The 20,216-nt window shown below is 36.5% G+C and overlaps 3 protein-coding genes across 6 annotated transcripts; 1 reads left to right on the top strand and 2 right to left on the bottom strand.

The window, feature by feature from the left end:
* Nucleotides 1-3,533: 3,533 nt before the first annotated feature.
* On the top strand, nucleotides 3,534-6,227 carry LOC113728106 (probable polygalacturonase). The gene is made up of 6 exons (XM_027252612.2): nucleotides 3,534-3,689; nucleotides 3,953-4,294; nucleotides 4,552-4,672; nucleotides 4,777-4,951; nucleotides 5,157-5,227; nucleotides 5,336-6,227. The coding sequence occupies exons 1-6, from the start codon at nucleotides 3,651-3,653 to the stop codon at nucleotides 6,040-6,042; spliced, it is 1,455 nt and encodes a 484-aa protein (XP_027108413.2). The 5' UTR covers nucleotides 3,534-3,650; the 3' UTR covers nucleotides 6,043-6,227.
* A 289-nt stretch (nucleotides 6,228-6,516) lies between these two features.
* LOC113728067 (mitogen-activated protein kinase homolog MMK2) lies at nucleotides 6,517-15,050 on the bottom strand. 3 transcript variants are annotated; one of them, XM_072076570.1, is made up of 6 exons: nucleotides 14,678-15,050; nucleotides 12,129-12,258; nucleotides 10,297-10,434; nucleotides 8,728-9,060; nucleotides 7,810-7,993; nucleotides 6,517-7,090 (listed from the first exon to the last, which is right to left on the bottom strand). In XM_072076570.1, the coding sequence occupies exons 1-6, from the start codon at nucleotides 14,854-14,856 to the stop codon at nucleotides 6,918-6,920; spliced, it is 1,137 nt and encodes a 378-aa protein (XP_071932671.1). In that variant the 5' UTR covers nucleotides 14,857-15,050; the 3' UTR covers nucleotides 6,517-6,917. The 3 variants fall into 3 exon arrangements, with proteins under 3 accessions (XP_071932671.1, XP_071932670.1, XP_071932672.1); XM_072076569.1 differs by lacking the exon at nucleotides 14,678-15,050 and adding an exon at nucleotides 13,692-14,313; XM_072076571.1 differs by lacking the exon at nucleotides 14,678-15,050 and adding an exon at nucleotides 13,692-13,833 and having other exon boundaries at nucleotides 12,129-12,241.
* A 2,613-nt stretch (nucleotides 15,051-17,663) lies between these two features.
* LOC113728064 (protein BPS1, chloroplastic-like) lies at nucleotides 17,664-20,216 on the bottom strand. Of its 2 annotated transcripts, none has more exons than XM_027252542.2 (2): nucleotides 20,035-20,216; nucleotides 17,664-18,930 (listed from the first exon to the last, which is right to left on the bottom strand). In XM_027252542.2, the coding sequence occupies exon 2, from the start codon at nucleotides 18,912-18,914 to the stop codon at nucleotides 17,865-17,867; it is 1,050 nt and encodes a 349-aa protein (XP_027108343.1). In that variant the 5' UTR covers nucleotides 18,915-18,930; nucleotides 20,035-20,216; the 3' UTR covers nucleotides 17,664-17,864. The 2 variants fall into 2 exon arrangements, with proteins under 2 accessions (XP_027108343.1, XP_027108342.1); XM_027252541.2 differs by having other exon boundaries at nucleotides 19,861-20,119.

Below are 20,216 nucleotides of genomic sequence, written 5' to 3'. Positions count from 1 at the left end.
GGAAGAGAAGCACGGGGTGGACTTTTAGTTTATAATAATTGAGCAAGGGTAACGGAGTCCAATCATATCCAAAAAAATTTTATAATTTTATTTTTATTTAAAATTTTAAGTTATGCTCATAATGACCAACATTTGTAGATTTTATCAAATTAGAAACTCGCCTCCCTGTACATGTTTATTTTTCATAAACTTTTTTCAAAAAATTAATTTTTCAGAGCTTAAAGCCAAATATTTTGAAAGTAATTTTACAAATAATTATGATCTTTATTACTCACTCCGTTCCATTTTGATAGTTCTGATTTTTTTTTCATACAATTTAAGAAAAAATAGTTAACTTTGTTGGAACAATCAATTTAGGTAGCTATTTTCCTAAAATACCCTCACATTAATTAGAGTACAATTTTTATGGGAACTTGAATTGATGGTAAAAAAAGAATCAACTCTCATTAAATGGGGTAGGTTTATAGTAGCAACAACTTACATTGAATAAGGGTATTTTAGAAAAATTAAAATATAACTACATTCTTCAATTGGAAAGTGGACTACAATTTGGGACAGATAAAAAAGAAAAATAGAACTATCAAAATGGGACGGATGGGATATTTGTAGAGTATGCTTTAATCTCTAGACGTTTATCACTTTTAATAGAATAGAGATGATAACGAGGCGGGTTTAGGACGGCAAAGTCTCTCTCAGCCCTTGCCGCATGGCATGCTGCAAAAGTGAAAACTAACGCCACAACAATGAATCTTCTCCTTTCTTGAAAATTATTTAGCCATACTACACTTCCCCTCTCTATTTACCTCAATATGTCGTCTAATATCCAAATCCAATCTTCACTTCTCTCCGAACAAAACGATGTGCTCACATTGGAACTTGGAAGTCACCATTCACTTTCCTTCACCTAGATGCAGTGCAGGTGAATTCAAATGCTTTTCATGAATAGTTGGAGTTGCTTTATAAAATAAGTCGGAGTTGCTTCAAAATTAATCTACAGGTCACCTTTTCCATGCACGACATGTAGAAGGCCATTAAGGAAACATGCATTATTTGATCGCTGATATCGACCACCAACAGCCCTTTTCAGCCCTCTGAAAAGACTGCCGACAAATCATGTATTCTTCTCCTCCTCCTTTTTTTAAAAAAAATTTTGTTGGATTCGGATTCATTCTTGAAATCATTAGATCAGGGATTCTTATAGATTGTTCGCCAACGCCATTTTCATATTGACAACTGCAGAGGCCCTGTTCTGGGCCCGACCACGTGGTAGCCCAGCTATGATCGAGCTGGGCCTCAGCCTTCAGCCCTTCCACGATCGCCTTGGGCCGCCTCGCCGCTAGGGCTCCAAAGGGCTCTGGGAGAGGACCCCGAAAAGACCGGGAGAGATCCCCCACAGATAGGGATTGAGAGTTATTCCGGGCAAGTCCCGCATCGTGCGGAGGTCGGACTCTCTTGACAAGCATAAATGGTAACTTTCACCACTCTGACAAGGTACGCAAACAACCCGCTCAATACACTCTGACTACCCTACTTCCCGTGAACCCTACTCACCGGAAAACTTACTTGGCCGTCGGAGTGCCCTCGGGGACCACCCTCGGGCCCCCCTCTGTTAGCTCGTTCTTATCTGTTTTGCAGGCTTGGAGTCAGCTCCTCCATCAGCATCCCGAGCTGGTCAGGTCAGCTCGTCCCGGGGAAGTTCCGTGCTTCTTCAACAGCAGAATTCGAACACATAATCTTTTGCGATAAATTGTCAATTGTTACCAATGGAACCAACATGCATGGACAATAAAACAAAAACATGCATTGCAGCCAATTGTAAGCCGTTGGATGATTGCATTAAAAAAAAAAAAGGATGCTAAGAAAATGGGATGTTTATTGATATAGCATTAAAAAATATATATATATATACATTTGTGATTTTTCTGAATGGTGCACGGGCTAAAAACTAGACTTGTATTATCTGACAGGAAAGTCAAAAATGAAACAAAAAGACTGCCATTGCCCCTTCATTTGAGTGGCAGAAAAAGGTGGCATAGAAAACACCAATGTGGATCATGGATCATGGATTGTGGTGGGAGGGAGAATTCGGAGGTGGGCCATGGGTTTATTGATGGCCCGTGAAGTGGGTCGGCAATAGTGCGGTGAGGTGAGTGAGAGTGGGCACAGGGCGATCACGAGACACTACTAATATTTAGCGAATTTATTTTTTATTTAAAAAAAAAAAAAAAAAAAGGCTCCTCAGAATGGGAGCCACTACTGATTCCGTAACTACTTTCCAACTGAACCGGCCTAAAAGCCAAAAAGAAGAGACATGCCCACCCCACTTCAGCTCACGGGCCTATACTTTGTTGCTCTCTGCTAATGGATGCTTTTCCAATTGTTCTAGGCTCAAGAATTACCAATAGTAAATTTATATGCGGCTTATAATTAAGCGGGTGCCGTAGTGTACTTGTTAAAATGTATTGCAGATTTTATATTTTTGAAAAATATAAAATTAATTTAAAATAAATAAATAATATATATACAGTAAATTAAATGAATACTATGTGTATTAATAAGTACTCTAAGGACACCCGTTAGAAAAATTCATTTACATGCTTTATAGCTTTAATAACTCAATTATTGATTACAAGCATCGTATTTTGTACTCCCTCCGTCCCACTTTGATAGTCCTGTTTCTTTTTTCACACAGTTTAATAAGCAATTAACTTTGTTGGAAAAGTAAATTTAGATTGCTATTTTTCTAAAATACCCTCACATTAAATATGGTACAACTTTATGGGAACTTGAATTGATGGTAAAAAATAGAATCAACTCTCATTAAAATGGGGTAGGTTTATAGTAACAACTACTTACATTGAATAAGGGTATTTTAGAAAAATTAAAATACAACTACATTCTTCAATTGGAAAGTGGACTACAAGTATTCGTTTCCTCAAAAATTCTTTCACACTTTTATATTGCATAAAATTGCAATGAATAATTTACTCTGCTTTTTTTTCAATAAATAATTTACTCTTTTTTTTAAGTATAAATGAGAAGGGTCGAATCGAAACCTCTCACTCACACTCTCTCTTCAAAACTGTCCAACCCATCCCACCCTTGACAACGAATAATCTACTTGTTTTCCTTTTACTCTATTAAACTACTACTAATATACACCAGATTCGCAATGCCTGGACATATTATGCTAATTTGGTAAGCAATTAATTAGAGTTGGCCCGTTATTTGTCATCAATTTTGCACCCCCAACGCTCATAGATCGATAATTTCTATTCTAATAACTTTTAGGTACCATGAGTAAAGGGATGAAAAGGCCAAAGAGTGTGATTAATTGTTTTCCCTGTTTGGCTTTGGCAGATTGTGGTTACTTTAAAGAAACCTACGTGCTTTGCTTGTCCCGGAAAAGTGACCTCAATTCTATAATTAATGGAAGAGTTTTCTTGTGAACTGAAAATCTCGTGAACACCACAGATTCTTAAGCTCAATGTCTAATCAAAACATAGATTAGCAAGAATGTTTGGGAGTATAGACGAGCCAGCCAGCTTCTCTCTCGTTTTTTGTCTATATATACTCTGAACCCGTGACATGCTCTCCATCATAACGTGGTACTACTAGTTACTACATACAACATTCCCAGAAAGAAAGAGATGGATTCCTTGTGGAAATGCTTCCCTAATCCTCTTCAAGTAAGCTTCCATGTCCATGTCTTCTTCTCTCTCGTTCTCCAATAGTCCCTCTAATGGAGTAATACATATACAATCAAACGAACGACCAATCTCCACTGACCACATTTCATCTTCTGTCTGGCTGTATTCATTCTGGAAATGCAACCATTTAATGGATACAGAGCACAAAAACAGAAGATGGGATTTGTCCAGAAACCAACCAAATGGCACGGGACATTTTCTTTGTAATAATCGCCTTTTTCTTTGGCTCTGTCTCTTGACAGGTGGTGAAGTTTCTCGTGCTGGTTTCGGCAGTGGTTTGCGTAATTGGCAGAGTTGAGTGCAGAAAATCAAGAATTTTGGAGGGCTCATCTGATGTTTTCGAGTACTCGGCTATAAGTTGCAGAGGACACAGTGCATCCATAGAGGAATTCGGTGGAGTTGGAGATGGAAGGACGTTGAACACTAAGGCCTTTCAGGAGGCAGTGAATCAGCTGAGCCAATATGCATCAGAGGGTGGGGCTCAATTGTATGTTCCTGCAGGCAAATGGTTGACGGGAAGCTTCAATCTCACCAGCCATTTCACTCTTTATCTCCACAAGGATGCTGTTCTTCTGGCTTCTCAGGTTCCATTTCCCTTTACATTTTTAATTCAGCGTCCTTCTTTTTCTTTTTTATATAATCAGTTCTTGTTAAACAATTTGGCCACCAGGATCAGGGATAAACATCCTTGTTCATTTTATAGCAAATAATAACCAGATAACGCTCATGCATGTTTTCCACTTTTGTACTGTTCAATAATCATATGGATTCTGGAAATTAATTCTCAAACATTGGCTGAATTACTGATTTCATAAATTTAGTAACACTTCTTGATCATCAGGATATAGGTAGTTGGCCAGTTGTTGACCCCTTGCCATCATATGGCCATGGAAGAGATGCCGCGGGTGGAAGGTACATTAGTCTCCTGTTTGGGACAAACCTCACTGATGTGGTGATTACAGGTTTGCTAAACTAACCCATAACTCTACTAATCCACTGGAAAGAATAGAGATAATTCTAAGACTGAATCAGGGACTTACTTTTTGCTTGTGCTATTATTGCATAGGTGATAATGGCACAATTGATGGCCAAGGAGCTCTTTGGTGGCAGCAGTTCCACAAGAAAAAGCTAAAATTCACCCGACCTTATCTAATTGAGATCATGCATTCTGATACTGTTCAGATATCAAATCTAACCCTTGTCAACTCTCCTTCCTGGAATGTCCATCCTGTCTACAGCAGGTAACTTTTACCCCTTTTATTCCCCTTCCCAAAAGAGAAAAAGCTTCAATTGTTGGTTCAGCAGCAAATTGTCCTGTACCCTGCACATGAATATATTTCGTTTGATTAATAATAATTTGTGTTGTAATAGCAAATCAGTAGCCAACTAATGTTTGCCTTTGTAGCCGGTAACTATTCTGATCATTTTTTGCTTCTAATGTTTCAGCAATATAATCATACAAGGCATTACTATCATAGCTCCAATCACTTCTCCTAACACAGATGGAATCAACCCAGGTTTGTTTTTGTCCTGGAGCACGAAAATTCCCCTGATTTTTTTTTTTTTAAGTTTCTTGAAGAATAATCAAAACTAAGGTAAATCTGAATGTTCCCATCCGTGATCAGATTCTTGCACAAACACAAGAATTGAGGACAGTTACATTGTGTCTGGAGATGACTGTATAGCAGTCAAAAGTGGGTGGGACGAGTATGGCATATCATACGGGATGCCAACAAAACAACTCCTCATCAGAAGACTAACCTGCATTTCACCCTACAGTGCCGCGATAGCACTAGGGAGTGAAATGTCTGGAGGAATTCAAGATGTCAGAGCCCAAGATATTGTGGCCATCAACACAGAATCAGGGGTCAGAATCAAGACAGCAGTTGGTAGAGGTGGCTTCGTCAAAGACATATATGTCAAAGGCATGAAATTGCAGACCATGAAATGGGTATTTTGGATGACTGGGAACTATGGATCGCACGCTGACAATCACTATGACCCTCATGCATTGCCTGCGATACAAGGAATCAATTACAGGGATGTGGTGGCTGACGATGTGAAAATGGCAGCAAGACTCGAGGGAATTTCTGGGGACCCATTCACTGGAATATGCATTGCTAACGTGACCATAGGGATGGCACAGAAGGCGAAGAAATATCCATGGACTTGTGCTGATGTCGAAGGCATTGCCAGTGGAGTGGTGCCTACGCCTTGTGCGTCACTGCCTGATCAAGGTCCAGAAAAAGTTGGAATGTGTGATTTCCCCCAGGAGAATCTGGAAATTGAAAATGTTGAGTTACGGAGCTGCTCTTACCAAATAAGGTACTAGCAAACCTCATCTATCCAGTAGCTTAGCTGCTACATTGGTTTCTTTACATTATCTAGATTTCAATGATTTTCATGCTCATAGGCCAGCGACATTGAGTTGATCCTTCCTGTATGATAAGTCCGCCCCAATATTATAGACGCCGAACCTGTTAAGCCCTTAAATATATGCTAGCCAGAATTCTGTAATACTGTTCTTTTCTTTTTCTTTTTTTGTCAAATTTATAGCACAATCTACCGTGATAGACTTCTCTCAAAGCAATGATTTACAAAAGGAACTGCAGTCAAGACTGAAGTTAACCTTTCACGAGTAACCTCATCATTGTTAACCGAAATAATGCTATGCTGCTAGGAGTGGCAAATCAGAACCGTACTCCTTGTCAGGAAATGTCAAAATGTCTCAACAAAACAGAGGAAATAGTACAGTGCTTTTACAATGTCAAGGTGTAGCAAGCCTCAGACCAGCAAAATCACAAACTATGCAAAGTTCTTAGGACAACTACTCAGTTGCCTTGATACTCGATAACATAAATTATTTGATTAAAGTGATGCAATTGAACAGAAAATTACAAGATGAGCTCGCAGCAAGAAGGGATCCTTCCCTTTTGATCACCCAAAGAGAAATTGGCATTCCTAGATGTAAGTTGAGCCTATGTGAACGCTGCTTCAATTTCTTTGTACAATATTAGAACATTTAAAATACAAAGAAGATGACAGAACAAAAATCTAATGAGATCTACCATGTAGAAATTTTGTCAACCTCAACATTTCCATTGTTTTATTTCATGATCCTAATCAGGGGTATCACTCTGGATACAACACAAAGTATTCAGTGGAAGTCCGGTCAAAGAACTTGTTTATACATCATTAGTTCCATTCTCAATGAGTAGGATCCGGATTAAATTTTACGGATTCCCGCCAAATGAGCTCCTTGATGTTCTCTTCAGTGAAGGATGGCTGCTCAAAATCGAAAACAAAAGGCCTAGGACAAACAGGCTCCTCATTGATATCATGAAGAGGTCCCAAATACGGGTGGCAAAGTGCCTCGTCCACTGTCAAGAAACAACAAAAAGAGCCATTCATCAGGGCCACCAGGGAAAACCGCATGATTGACAAAATATTTAGGCTGTTCATCAAAAAAAAATGATGACCACCTTCAAGTTGTCCAGACATTCAACTTACAACTAAATCACCATACACTGCTTGAATTAAAATGTCATGTGCTCAGAAAGCTAAATTCATCTATTTTCTTGATGACCAAAATGCTGCTTGTTGCCTTTTTCCTTTGCCCAATGTTAAGTGTCAGTGCTCCCAAAAGCATTAAAAAAAAAGGTGATTTTTTACCCAAACCCAAAACTGAAATACTTAAAACTATGTAGACAACCTTGCCAAACACTGGCTCCATTTGGAAGGTGAGTTTTTTCGGTGTTTGTCTAAAACTTTACTGTAGCTTACTGTACAAATTTTTTAAAAAAATTTTGAAGTGTGTTTTTTTTTTTACTATTTTGAAGTGTATAGTTTAAAAACTTTGAAAAATTTTTTGAGGTTACTGTAGCTAAAGTTTTTAAAAAACTTGTAACAAACAAACTTGGCAAAAAACTTGGCTTCCAGAGAAAATCTTAATTTTTGGCACTAATTTCCCAACTTATGTTTTGAAGCATGACAACAAGACAAGAAGTCGGCATAATATTACCGTTCAACTTCAACTCAAAAGTTTGATTTAGAATAAATGGACAAAGAGAGCTCCGGAAATAGTTTAATCATACTATACCTGTAATCCGTTTGCTTGGATCAAAGACAAGCATTTTTTCGAGCAAATCCAGAGCTCCAGCAGATGTATTAGGAAATCTAGCTGAGAACTGTTGTCTTGGGTATTGGGGAAGCTGCCTAACATACCTTCGGGCATTGTCACTCCGAAGAAACCCTAAACTGGCATCATCTGGTGAACCGATGAGCTTTGCAAAGTGAAAAACAAGTATAATTCAGAATCAGAAGTAATACAAATCCAAACTATTGGACAACCATTGAACAAGAGCAGGCAGAAATTTTGAAGACATTAAATAAGTAGAAGGATTTCACCAGTATGGTTTTCATGAAGGTACCAATCCACTCATTTCTAATTCTATCAAGTATTACCTCTTACTTCCAATCCAATCATTTCTAATTCTATCAAGCATACCTCTTATTTGCAATCATCTATTTTTTCAAAATGCTATTAAGCTATGATGATTCTCTTGTTTTTTTTTTAATTAAACAATTACATTTTCTACACAAGATGGTATTTCCCCCATAGAAAACGCATACATTTCAGTATAATGTGCTACTCCCACTGTAAAAATTTCTCCATTTCTGATGTTTATTCTGCAAAACTCAAAATTGGATTTTTGCAAACCAGTCAATCTGTAACAAGAGAACTTACTCATGTAGTAGCTAAAGAATAAATGTTTAAGCAGAAATTGATTACACAAAGGAATTATGGTATCTATACTACTCATCACTGTTAAAAGCACAAAAAGTCTGGACTAGAAGGCTAAGAGCGCAATATACATGAAAAGAAAGCAGAAATTCAATCTTAACCACAAAAGAAGATGTTCCTCATCCTTTTTTTCACAAAAAAACAAATGATATCCTGCAAACTTGCAACAGAACTTGTCACGACAAATCATCTTAGATGATATAACGAACATACCTCTGTTATAAGTCTCAATTGATGAACATAATCTTTGCCAGGAAAGAGGGATTGCCTTGTCATAATTTCACCAAGTATGCACCCTACAGACCAAATATCAATTGCTGCAGTGTATTCTGAGCAATTTAGTAGCAATTCTGGTGCACGGTACCAGCGAGTGACAACGTATTCAGTCATGAAGTCTGTCTCAGATGTTGTCCTTGCAAGCCCAAAATCTCCAATTTTAAGATCACAATTTGCATTGAGAAGCAAATTGCTAGGTTTTAAATCACGGTGTAACACATTAGCAGAGTGAACATATTTAAGTCCTCGTAGAATTTGGTAAAGAAAGTACTGCATAAATAGTAATGCAAATCATTAGACTTATCCAATACATAGAGATCAAAACAACAGAGCCTGGAGAATGTTCAAAAACTGCACAAAGCATGTAACAGAAATATCATGTCCAAGGAGTGGTGATAAGACCATGTACTAGTGCATAGGTTCATAAACACATTAGTCTATCACAAGTGTTAGGTTAATATTAAAAAGAAAAACTGAAACATAATGAATAACTTTGACACCTCTCCACTTTCATTTCCCCAAAAAAAAAAAAATTCTCTTTCCTGTTTATTTTGTTTGTAAGTTTCAAAGATCCTTAAATCATAAACACCACAATCACTACAATAGAACACAAATAGGAACAGAGAACAAATATCCAATTGGACTGTTATGTTTAACTAGATGAAAATTAATGTTGAATGCCCAACATAGACACCAACAGTTCTCCATGCAAGGCCAAAACTTCATCATGAAATTCTTGGATACTGCCATGAATGGAAGTTCAAGGCTAACAGTCAAAAAGTCATGTACTGCAATTTTAAATCAACATTGAAGAAGATTAAAAAAAAAAAATGTAACAGTCCTGTACATTGGACACCCCATCCCCTTCCCCTCTTACTCACACAGACCCAAGCACGTGAACATAGACAAAAGAAAAGCTCATTCCAGAAGGTCAAACTCAAAAACAACAGAGTAAATTGCAAATGCAAACTATCAGACCCATGACTATCATCATCACTTTATGAAATTACGCCTATACATAAAAAAACTCCACTGCAAATAACTTGTGTTGGACCATTTCAAGAATACCAACATTCCACCACATGAATCTCCTGTGCTACATCTAAAGGCATAGCCACCTTTAACTTGAAGGAAGGAAGTAAATACAACTAAAAGGGAAAAATAATTGAACTTTAGCTAGCCTGCTGTTGCTGCGTGATATCTCAAAGATGGAAAAAATAACATCCATTAAGGACTTCAAGGAGTATATTTCTTCTATTTTATTTTTTAAACAGTTTTCTTAACCTTTTTTTTAATCAATGGAGTCCCACAAATAAACAGTTTATTTGATTAAAAATAAAATACTGGTGCCCTTTGCAGTTTTCAGGGGAAAAAAAGGACCTCTTTTTCTTCGTAAAAGTAAAATAAAAATATTATTTTGATAAGCTATGAGCATTTGAAATTCTTTGGTGCTAGCTATATATAGTAAGCAATTCTTGTATGTGCGGCTAGAGAATGGATCCAAACCCGACAATGATCATCAGTCAAGTGTTGGTTGGACCGAATAATCTGGTGAAGATCAGTGTCCATTAGTTCATAGACAATGTAGACATCATTGAAGTTTTCCTTTTGCGGAGGCCGTATAATGTCTTTCAGTGCAATTATCTGTGCCAACAGAAACAGCACGAAGTGAGAATATATCTAAAAATGAAGCATCCCAGTAAGCTACAATTACCGAACCAAATTTAAGAACTTTAGACCCAAAAGAAGACACAATGGTTTGAACACAATTCAAAAGAAGAGAGACATAAAATGCAAACAATCAAGAGATCCTCTAGTATTTTACACAAGGCTTTGTTAATTTTAGCCCCTTGATTTTAGGGGGAGAAAAAAAAAACTTTTGTGTTATATTAGCCTACAGAGAGCGCTACTGCTGCTCACGTGTAAGTTTCCTTTCCCTGTAAGAAGAGACAACCCATAAACAGATCAAAAAGCTTAATCAGAAATCATTTTCCTTCAAATATCTATAAAATATGTAGTTCTACCAAGGGAAGAACACAACAAATGGAATCTGTGGCCAACAGAGTGAATGGTACATAGTTTTCGATGAAGGCTTTGACAAAATTTCCAAATCAAAATGGCACTATCATAGTGACACTCAATACTCTGAAAATTACTTGGGAAAGTTGTAGAGGTCCCCTAGAGGATGGAGATTCGCAATTATATGTTATAACCCAATACGTTTGAAGAAAAGACACTCACGCCCCCTTTTGTAATGTAATTTCCTGTCAAAGCCAGCAACAGAATATTTATAGGCATGGAAAACATGCCCAACTTCACACTACATGTGTGTTTTAATGGTGAAGGGGCTGCGAGAGATTTAAGCACCTGTTTTTAAATGCTCTTTATATGCTTCCTTTTGCTATGTATCTAGACAATGCTAAATGCTTATAAAGGGATTGACATTTTATACAGGAATAGCTGTGGGCATCTTACCTTTCATCTACATTTACTTTTCATTAGCTGGTGGCTGGGTGTCATGTTGGTTGCCTTCTTAGACTAGAAACGGAAGGTAGGGAAGAACATACCAGTTGAAGGCGAAAGGAAGATCATAAAAGTTGAAGGAGAGATGCAGGATGTCTTGAAATCAGTGCAATTTAAGGCTATTCGGTAACTATATATAATCATAAATGATAGTGGGTTTCTATACTACTGTTGAGCAATCCAGGACTCTACTTGCTATGTGCACTTGAGTTCAGGAAAAAAGCTATCTTTACTGATGTAACTTTGTCAGGAGAAATTTCTTGTGAGGACCTACAAAGGTAGTCAACAGTTCACCTTGAGCTCAATCTTAATTCTTCATGGACTCGCTAGTTGATAAAACAAGCATATCCACATTTTTCCATAAATAAACTTTTTTTTTAGCGTAAGTGGGAAGGCTTGAACCCGACACTTCACACTTACACTCCCTCCCCCCAAGTAAACAAACTTAAATAAAAGGAGCCAGGCCTAAAGATTGCCTATTCCATCTCATCCCAAGTCAATCACATAGTTGTCCTGTGGCACTCTTGATTTGGATAAAATATAACTAATGAAGACTTTATTTCTAGCATGTAGACTTGGAAAAAAAATATATGTAAACAACAGAAGCAATGAGAAAAGAAAATGCAAAGCTTATGAAGACCAAGTAGCAACATGTTTACCCAGCTAGTACAACAGCTAAACAAACTTTCTATAACAATAAAACAATTGAAGTACTATAGCAGCAGCTAACACAAAGGTAGTAAACCAATTAGCACAACATGCATCTGAATCAAATCTTCAATCTTTCAGAGAACTGATACAGTAATGATACTTACATTATCGTGATCCATGTGACGAAGAAGCTTTATTTCCCGCAGTGTCCTCTTGGCATCAATTCTGTTGTCAAAAGCATTGCCAATCTTTTTAATTGCTACTTCCTCCCGTGTCTCTGAGTTCATAGCGGCACTAAATCAAATACGAAAAAATAATCACAAATTTTTTTACAATGACATAAATCAAACAAAATTTTTTGTATATAAATACATGCAACCTTAGAATAGCACATCTAAATGAAATTGGCAGTCTCCAACTAAAATCCGACTCAAACTCAAAAGGTGCAAGAAAACCTGTTGAAGTTCCAAATCCCTTAAGAATTTATAAAGGAAATCAAATAACAATCCAATTGGTTGCATCGCATCAGCAATGCTCAATATTGAGTTAAATACCTACATGCAAGGGTTCACGACGAAACAAAAAAAAAATGTGTTCTTACTCTGAATACCTATTGTATTGTGGTCATATCATCTCCAATAAGTAGGGAAAGATAATCACCAAAATAGTGAATGTCAAAAAGGTTTCCGGAGGAAGTAAATGACAAGAACCAAAGGAAACTACAAACAAATTCAGGGACATAATTAAGGTGAAATTTTCTACAATTAACAGGACAAAAGAAATGGTAAACTATATTCCTATCCATGCAAATGCAGCATAGAGTTCTGCACATCAGAAATTTGGAAGTCCCATAAAATGTGGAATAGAAATGGGGAAGGCATTCAAGAAAAGACCCTGAGAGTATTTTGCAGCAGCAGTAAAAGGTAGAACTTAAGCCTGGTAGCCGAGCAACTTTAGAGAATTTCATTGACATGATTTGCTAAATCACCAACATCAAAAAAGTTGATAATATTCTGTCGTAATAGTTGAATTTAAGTTAAAATCATTTACAATAGCAAGTCTAGCATGGTAATGAGGGCATTTTGCCATTTCACACATTAATCGACTACACAACCATAATAGTGCACCCTACCAGTCTCGCTGATTTCATCCATGAATACTGCACTAGCAGATATGATTAACAGGTTTAACTATTGAGGCTACAGACTTGCACACAAGATATAATCTCCAGATTTCTAAATCATGAACTTAATGATCAGATGGTTTTGCCCCCAATTCTGAACTGATTAGCATTTTGCATTTTCTTTTGCAAATTTAGGTGGAAGATTTTCAAGACTTCAAGTAGATCTACATCACCTATTTACCCCTCCCACCTTTTTGGCATCAACAAGTATGATCTCAGCCATATGCATTATGTATTCTAGCTCCCAACTCTAAATGATCACCCAAATACTGTAAATTCCTTTTCCTACTAAAACCACATCTCTGAATGATTTATCAGCAGGTATCACACCTCTATTGAATTCCCAAAAATGAATTTTAATATGTGAACTACCAAAATCTAACAAAAGTTAATTTTAGAATTTTCTGTGGAAAGAAGATCAATTTGAGATCCTTATGATGTAATTACCAAAATCAGCACTTACACCACGCGTCAACAGATTCAATCACGAAAGCATAAGCAAATAGGTAAAACCCACACGTAAAGAAAGCTGCTTTACGCTTACCAAACGATGCCATAAGCCCCTCGACCCACAGGCCTAATAGGAGGAACGTACTTTCTTGACACTTCGAACAGATTACCATAGATATTGTACTGCACATAACGCCCACCATGAGTTGGCACTCCTCTTATATTATGACCATGGTGGTGATCTCCTGAACCTGAGCTCGACTCTACAGACATAATCAATCAAATTCTCCTCTACCTTCTGTTTTTCTTTCTTTTCGGTTATATAAAATCAAACTAAAGAATGGAAAAGAACCAAAAAAAAACAAAAACCCAACTCAAAACAGCAAAAACCCAACTCAAAAGGTCGAGTCTTTGCTCAGGTTTTGGAGTTCTTGAAAGACTTGTCGGTAGCCGTGGAAGAAGGCAGAAACCTTTTTGACATTTCTTTTTACTGTTTTTCTTTTCTCTTTTCTACTACGTAGTATTTTCTAGAAAGAGAAAAGGGGCGGGCGGAGGGTGGGTTAAGTAATTACTAGTGGGAAGTGTGAACTTTTGAACTGGAATGGCTGGTGGTAACCCGTGAAGTAAATTGGACTTTTTAATTGTGGGTTTGCTTTTTCTTTTCTTTTACTAGTCGGAGTAGTCATATGGCCTATCAGCTTTACAATTTCTGTGAGAGTGATGACATCGATATGATGATTTGGCTGTTGTAACCTTCATAAATGTAGACATGGACATTCCACCACACACCTGGCTCCTACTATTCCCCAGAACAGAAGGACCTGCGATTTTGTTTTCTGCTCAATTTCAATCCAACAACAGCTTTTGTGTCTTTCTGTTGACGACAAATGAGAAATGCTCTTTTGCTCTGCCTGAGTGATCCTTTAATCCTTCCTAAATGATTTTTAGTTTGCCTCTGTTTATAGTGCTACATAATACAATTACTATCTCATCATGTTTATAAACTACTTATCCAAGCAAGAAAGTTGCCTTCAAATTTAAGTGCCATATCTACTGCCAAAGAAAATAAGTACTACGTACCACTTATTGTCAAAATAATGATCAATATCCTCTCGTTGTATTTGGTCTTTATCTGATTGTTGAATTTCATCACTTCGTTGACAAGTTTGTGAGTATTTTGATAATCCGACCCACAGACTAGGAGGAAAGGATTTACAGTCTGACCAAGAAAACATGTGGTCAAAGCTGCCCGCCATCATGAAAGACTAATAAGACTTCAACGGAAGCTTCCCTTTCCCATTGATCCCCTTTTCCTTTCCTCGTCTCTTTTGTATTTTTTTTTTTTTTCCTTTTACTTATGTTGGATTGGAATTGGATGTCTATCTCTCTCCTCTCTACTTTTGCACGATTCCAAGAGGAGTGGGGAGCTCTGATTTGAATTCCAGCTTCGGTCTCCAGCAAGAATAGAATAGGAAGCACAAGAAGAAAGAAAATTAAACATGGCCGTGATCGCGAAATACTGCGAGATCGTGGGTCGATTCTCGCCACAAGACAGCCGTAGGACAGTTTCACACGTGATTAAATACTTTTTTTTTTATCAAAATTATTTTTTTCTCTATATTTTGCATTATTTTCTCTATGGTCTATATCATGTTAAGTAGTCTTATTGCAAAGGGATAATTTCACCCGGCTCTCGTCAAGTTTACATAATTACGTTTATCTCCCTTGACATAATAAAGTACCTATAATGCCTTCTACTTGATAGACAATTCACGGTATAAGCAATAGATTTACAAAATCCAAAGAAAAAAATCATATTTCTCTATTTCCTGTCTATTTCCGCTCCCCTCTCTTTCCTAGCTATTGTATTGCTATGCCCTTTTCTTTGTATCTCCAATCTTACGAATATTAGCAAATTTAAATTGCAAAATCAATAGAGTAAGTAGGTTTGTGTCAAACTAGAAGGAAATGAAGAGGGTCATGGTGATAGAGAAATAAATAATGAAATTGATTATTGAAATAGAAAAAGGAATCAAAAGTGTGAAATTTGTGGCATTTTGTATGTTATCAAGAAAAACTTGTGTAAAATGTCAAATAGCGGTATAAGGATTTCTTTCATTGGATTAGCAACTGTTAGTTATGATTTTGCTATGAAGGTAGAATTTATTCTGTGTTTCTAAAATGTTAATACTTCTAAACACATGGGAATATTATAATGGTGGTTCTAGGCAACATAATCTAATACCACTCCAGTTACAAATCATATGTAGCATTTAAAAAAAGTATATTATTTTATATATTTCATTTTATGTAAGATTTAAATTACCCTTTTCAGTTACAAACTCAATGTCAAAATAATCAACGACAAATAATCAAAAAAGTCTGCAACCAAAACATTTCAAAGAACTAATTTTAATACCATAAAATCTTAGCAACTAACCTTAATATATTGACAAGGGTATTTATGATGTTATAGTTTGCTTTTTGTAATGTTTCGGTTGCAAATTTTTTTTGTTATTTATTGTTGATCATGTTTGATAAAGAATACGTAACTGAAAAGAGTAATTTGGATCTTGTATTAAATGAAAAATATAAAATGACATACCATTTTTTAATGCTATATGCGATTTAATCCATAATGATAAACACCAAATTTTAGTAATTGGACAGAGTTAAGGTATGGAATATACATGCGATTAGGATTGGCAAAATTATAAATTTCGACTGATTACTTAGTGTATGAACACCTCTACATGGTATATGGTCCAATTTACTAGTGAAAGATAATTGAGTTAATATATTATAAAGACGCTTTTATAACTACTTTTTTATATTTCTAACTAATATCTTTTTGTCTCACATTTATCGTATTATAAAAAAATATTACAATAATTATTTCAAATAATTTTTCATATTACTCTATCCAAATATTATTATTGTCCCTTGGGCCATCTAAATTGTCATACTCCTTGTTTGCAAATTCAAGAACTATTTTGTAGCTGCAACCACATATTTTACGGTGAAGTATTGATAAATTTGTTTATTGGAGGTCTAACCACATAAAACATGGATGAACTGCCTAAAGCAAATAGTCCGAGTATGCTGTACAGTGGTCAATGGAAAGATATCAGGTCAGCTGAATTAGGGGCCGGGGAGGCACAGTTAGAGACGGAGCAAGAGGAAGATGACCCCTACCCAACCGTTGATGTCGATTGTTTTGTTGAGGACAGTTTCTCGTGACATCTTTGTTTTAAAAGGTGTTTCAACGCCTTGATGCGTTTGAATGGGACACGGGCGTTGGCATCATGTTACGGAGCTTTTTTCTTTTTTTTTTTTCCTCCTTTTTTATTTTAAATTTACTATTTTATTTTCTTTATTTTTGTTTCCTATCTTTATTATTGTTTATCATTTATTTTCTCTTTGGAAATAGTTTGAAATATATATATATATATATAAAATAGAAAATATCCATTCCTTTATTTTATACATTTTTTATCTTTTCTTTAATCCCAAAATATAATTATTTTCTGCTAACATGATTCTAGACAGCTACTGTATGAATTAAAATTATGTTAATATTTTGCTTGTTCAACAATTTTTATAATTTTATCAATTTTTTGGATTTATCAGTACAATTTACACGCATGCGCATACATGTATGAATATTACAATTTGCATTGTGACTTTCGCCCTGTTTGGATAAACATAGAACACCACACTTAATGTCTTCGCCTTTTTTTTTTTTTTTTTCAAACAGAGAGAGTATTCGGTGACATGAAGAGATGCTTGCTACCAGAAGAGTTTACCCAGGAGAGCGTCTTCACCTATTGAAAACATGATGACAAATTGTTACGTGACATCTCCAATTGTACAAGATATTATCCTTAATCGAATTCATAAATTGTGCTTGACCAGGCGATCAGGAGACGAAAGAGTAAAGCTTAGCTAATGAATGGAAAATGTGCTTCCCATTGAACTTGAGACTATTCCTCTTAAAAAAAAAAAAACAGTAAAGATAAAATGGGGAATAAAAAAAAAAGACGTAGAAACAGCAGGAGGAGCGAGCTCTGAAAACACGTATGTGCAAACATACAGTGCTGCTATTACACAGAAGTTCAAACATGCTTCACGCATAACCACAGTAGCACACAACGCACACCTTTCAACATTATATACGCACTTGTATAACGTAATAATACTGCAAACATCTTCAGCCAACCCCATCACTACAACGGTGCTTACACAAGAGAAGTGACCATCATCAGGTTCACCTCACCTCTACATTTTTTTTCTCTTGTAATTGGTCAGTAACGTTAGTACCAACTCTAAGGTTACAAAGCAAAGCGTCACGCCCGCTAAGAACAATTTGGAAAAAACCATCCACTTCCTTTGCAAGTAGATCTAGTCCTTGTGAAAGTTTTTCAGCCCTTTTCCCTAGATCAGAGACTGAATTCTTGTATGCTTCGGCCTCTTCACCCACCCCCTCCTGTACAATGGGGTATAACTTCTTCACATTTGCATCGACTGCTTCAAGTTCTTTCAAAACTGTGGCCTTCCCACTGGAGTATATACTTCTTATCTCCCCGTTGACAAAGCCCTGCAGGCCTGCAAAAGCTTCTGCCCACAAACGAATCTCCTCAACCTGTAAATCTAACAACTTCTCTGCAGAACCCGAGAAGGCAGCAGCAAACACATTGCAAACAAAGACAGTGACAACCTTTACTCCATACATAGCTCGCATCAGTACCTTCCCTTTGGAAGAATTCTTAATCTTAGGAAGGTTAAGTGTCTTGATAAGATTGTCCAAAATGGAAAAACAGTTCTCCATCCTGGGGTTCTTTGAACCAATGTGCTGCCTCCAACCATCCAGCGATGAACAAGCACGCACAAATTGCTTTGAGGAAGCACAATCCAAGTTGTGCAAGGCACATTGCAGAAATAGGTGGCCTTGGCTGAGCCTTGAAAGTTCAGAGCTGAAAGCGATGCAGATATCCAGCAACTTCACGCTATTATCCAAATATACATCAATCCATTTCTCATCCCAATCGCTGACAGGGAGTTCAAGTCCAGTGATAAGGGTCTTTATGTCTGTATGAATAGCAGAAAGAGACTCCACAGCACGTTTCATCCACAATAGGCTTAATATTTCTTCCCTGTCTGCAGGCATAAGCATTCTAAGCCGCTGAGCTAGTGACTCCTCGAAAGAGTTCAACAGTTCAGTAAGCTTTGGAGAAAGATACGAGCCCTTGGGCATTATCATCCGAAAAGGATTTCCAAATGGAAAAGAAGGCCTGTGTGGATCCTGTGGGCGGCTCATTTCAACGGACTATTAACTGCACAAGCATTAAGACAAGTAAGATGCATGTTACACGGACAAAACAGGCCCATTTCAGTACAAATTACCACCAAAGAACCAATAACAAGCCAACACATCAACGAAAGCACAATAGTTATCCCCCAAAAAAATCAGAACATAATCGAACAGGGAAATTACCTAAGTTTAAAACAGTTGAAATATGTATAAAACTCAGATATCCTTGATTATGCAAAAACAATTTAGAGACAAAATTTTGAAAATACACCTCTTTATGACGGACAGAAATTTAAAAAGAACAAAATGAGTATTTGGAAAATCTTTAACTCCCTCGATCTATTTCCAGCAATACCTAGATTATTTAACAAGCACACTTCAACGAGACACACGACATCAAGACAACAAACACCAAGGAACAAAATAAAATCTAGAACCAAATAAAACGAGCACCTTGCCATTAAATTAAGATCATCCTTCGAGCCAAACAGTTATAAACAATCTTATGGAAATAAGATTGAAAAAATCCAAAAGACTTGCAAAAGCCATCTTTATTCTTGTAAGAAAATGGCTAAGAAAATATAGATTTAAAAAAAAACCAATAAATTAGATATATTCAAAAGAACCGAAAAGGCGATAGAATATAATAACATACCCTAGACTAGATCTAACCAGGATTTCATTTCTCAACCAAAAAGGCACAACCAAACAACAAAGCATTAAATTTTCAAAAAAAAAAAAACCACCACCACCACCATCTAAAATAGAATAACTCAACTCTTCATATTAGTATCTACTAAAATCAGCTAAGATCCATGCCATGAAGCTGAGTATAAACACAAATCAAACAGATCTAACCCTGATCCACGAGAAAATCATTCATACAAACAATATTCACCATTTCTTAATCAAAATTAACCAAATTTCAGCGATAAACAAGAAAAATACCCACCGATTATGTAGATCTGCGACTTAAACGACCGATTCAATCAGTCAACGCTCTTAAATTATCTCTAATACGAAAATTTCAAATGAAACCCTCACTGTACACACATCTAAAGTCAGCAGCCCTATATGAAATTCTCACACAACATATATATGTAGATACAATGAAAGGCGGCCGTACCGGATATGATACGAGAGATATAGAGAGAGCGGAAGCGTCGAGGAAAGTGGTAGAGAAGGGGACGCGTAACAGATGAGAATTTGTCCAAAGAGTCTTCGCAATTTTTAGGGTTGAGGTAGTAGATGAGGACTTGGTGGGGTCTAAACCACGGGGTTTGTGATATTTGCGTGGAATGCATACGT

This window comes from Coffea arabica, chromosome 2c, assembly GCF_036785885.1.
Source record: "Coffea arabica cultivar ET-39 chromosome 2c, Coffea Arabica ET-39 HiFi, whole genome shotgun sequence".
Lineage (NCBI taxonomy): Eukaryota > Viridiplantae > Streptophyta > Magnoliopsida > Gentianales > Rubiaceae > Coffea > Coffea arabica.
The sequence above is the reverse complement of the archived record's forward strand: the minus strand, read 5'-3'. Positions and strand labels throughout refer to the sequence as shown.

Excerpts from the sequence above, each read along its gene's own strand:
- LOC113728106 (XM_027252612.2), top strand. The coding sequence starts at position 3,651 with ATGGATTCCTTGTGGAAATGCTTCCCTAATCCTCTTCAA. Across the intron at positions 3,690-3,952 it reads GCTTCCCTAATCCTCTTCAA|GTGGTGAAGTTTCTCGTGCT; the intron begins GTAAGCTTCCAT and ends GTCTCTTGACAG. Across the intron at positions 5,228-5,335 it reads CACAGATGGAATCAACCCAG|ATTCTTGCACAAACACAAGA; the intron begins GTTTGTTTTTGT and ends ATCCGTGATCAG.
- LOC113728067 (XM_072076570.1), bottom strand. The coding sequence starts at position 14,856 with ATGATGGCGGGCAGCTTTGACCACATGTTTTCTTGGTCAGACTGTAAA. Across the intron at positions 12,259-14,677 it reads CATTATTTTGACAATAAGTG|TGCCGCTATGAACTCAGAGA; the intron begins GTACGTAGTACT and ends TATTTGATTTAG. Across the intron at positions 9,061-10,296 it reads TGACTGATGATCATTGTCGG|TACTTTCTTTACCAAATTCT; the intron begins GTTTGGATCCAT and ends CTATTTATGCAG.
- LOC113728064 (XM_027252542.2), bottom strand. The coding sequence starts at position 18,914 with ATGAGCCGCCCACAGGATCCACACAGGCCTTCTTTTCCATTTGGAAAT.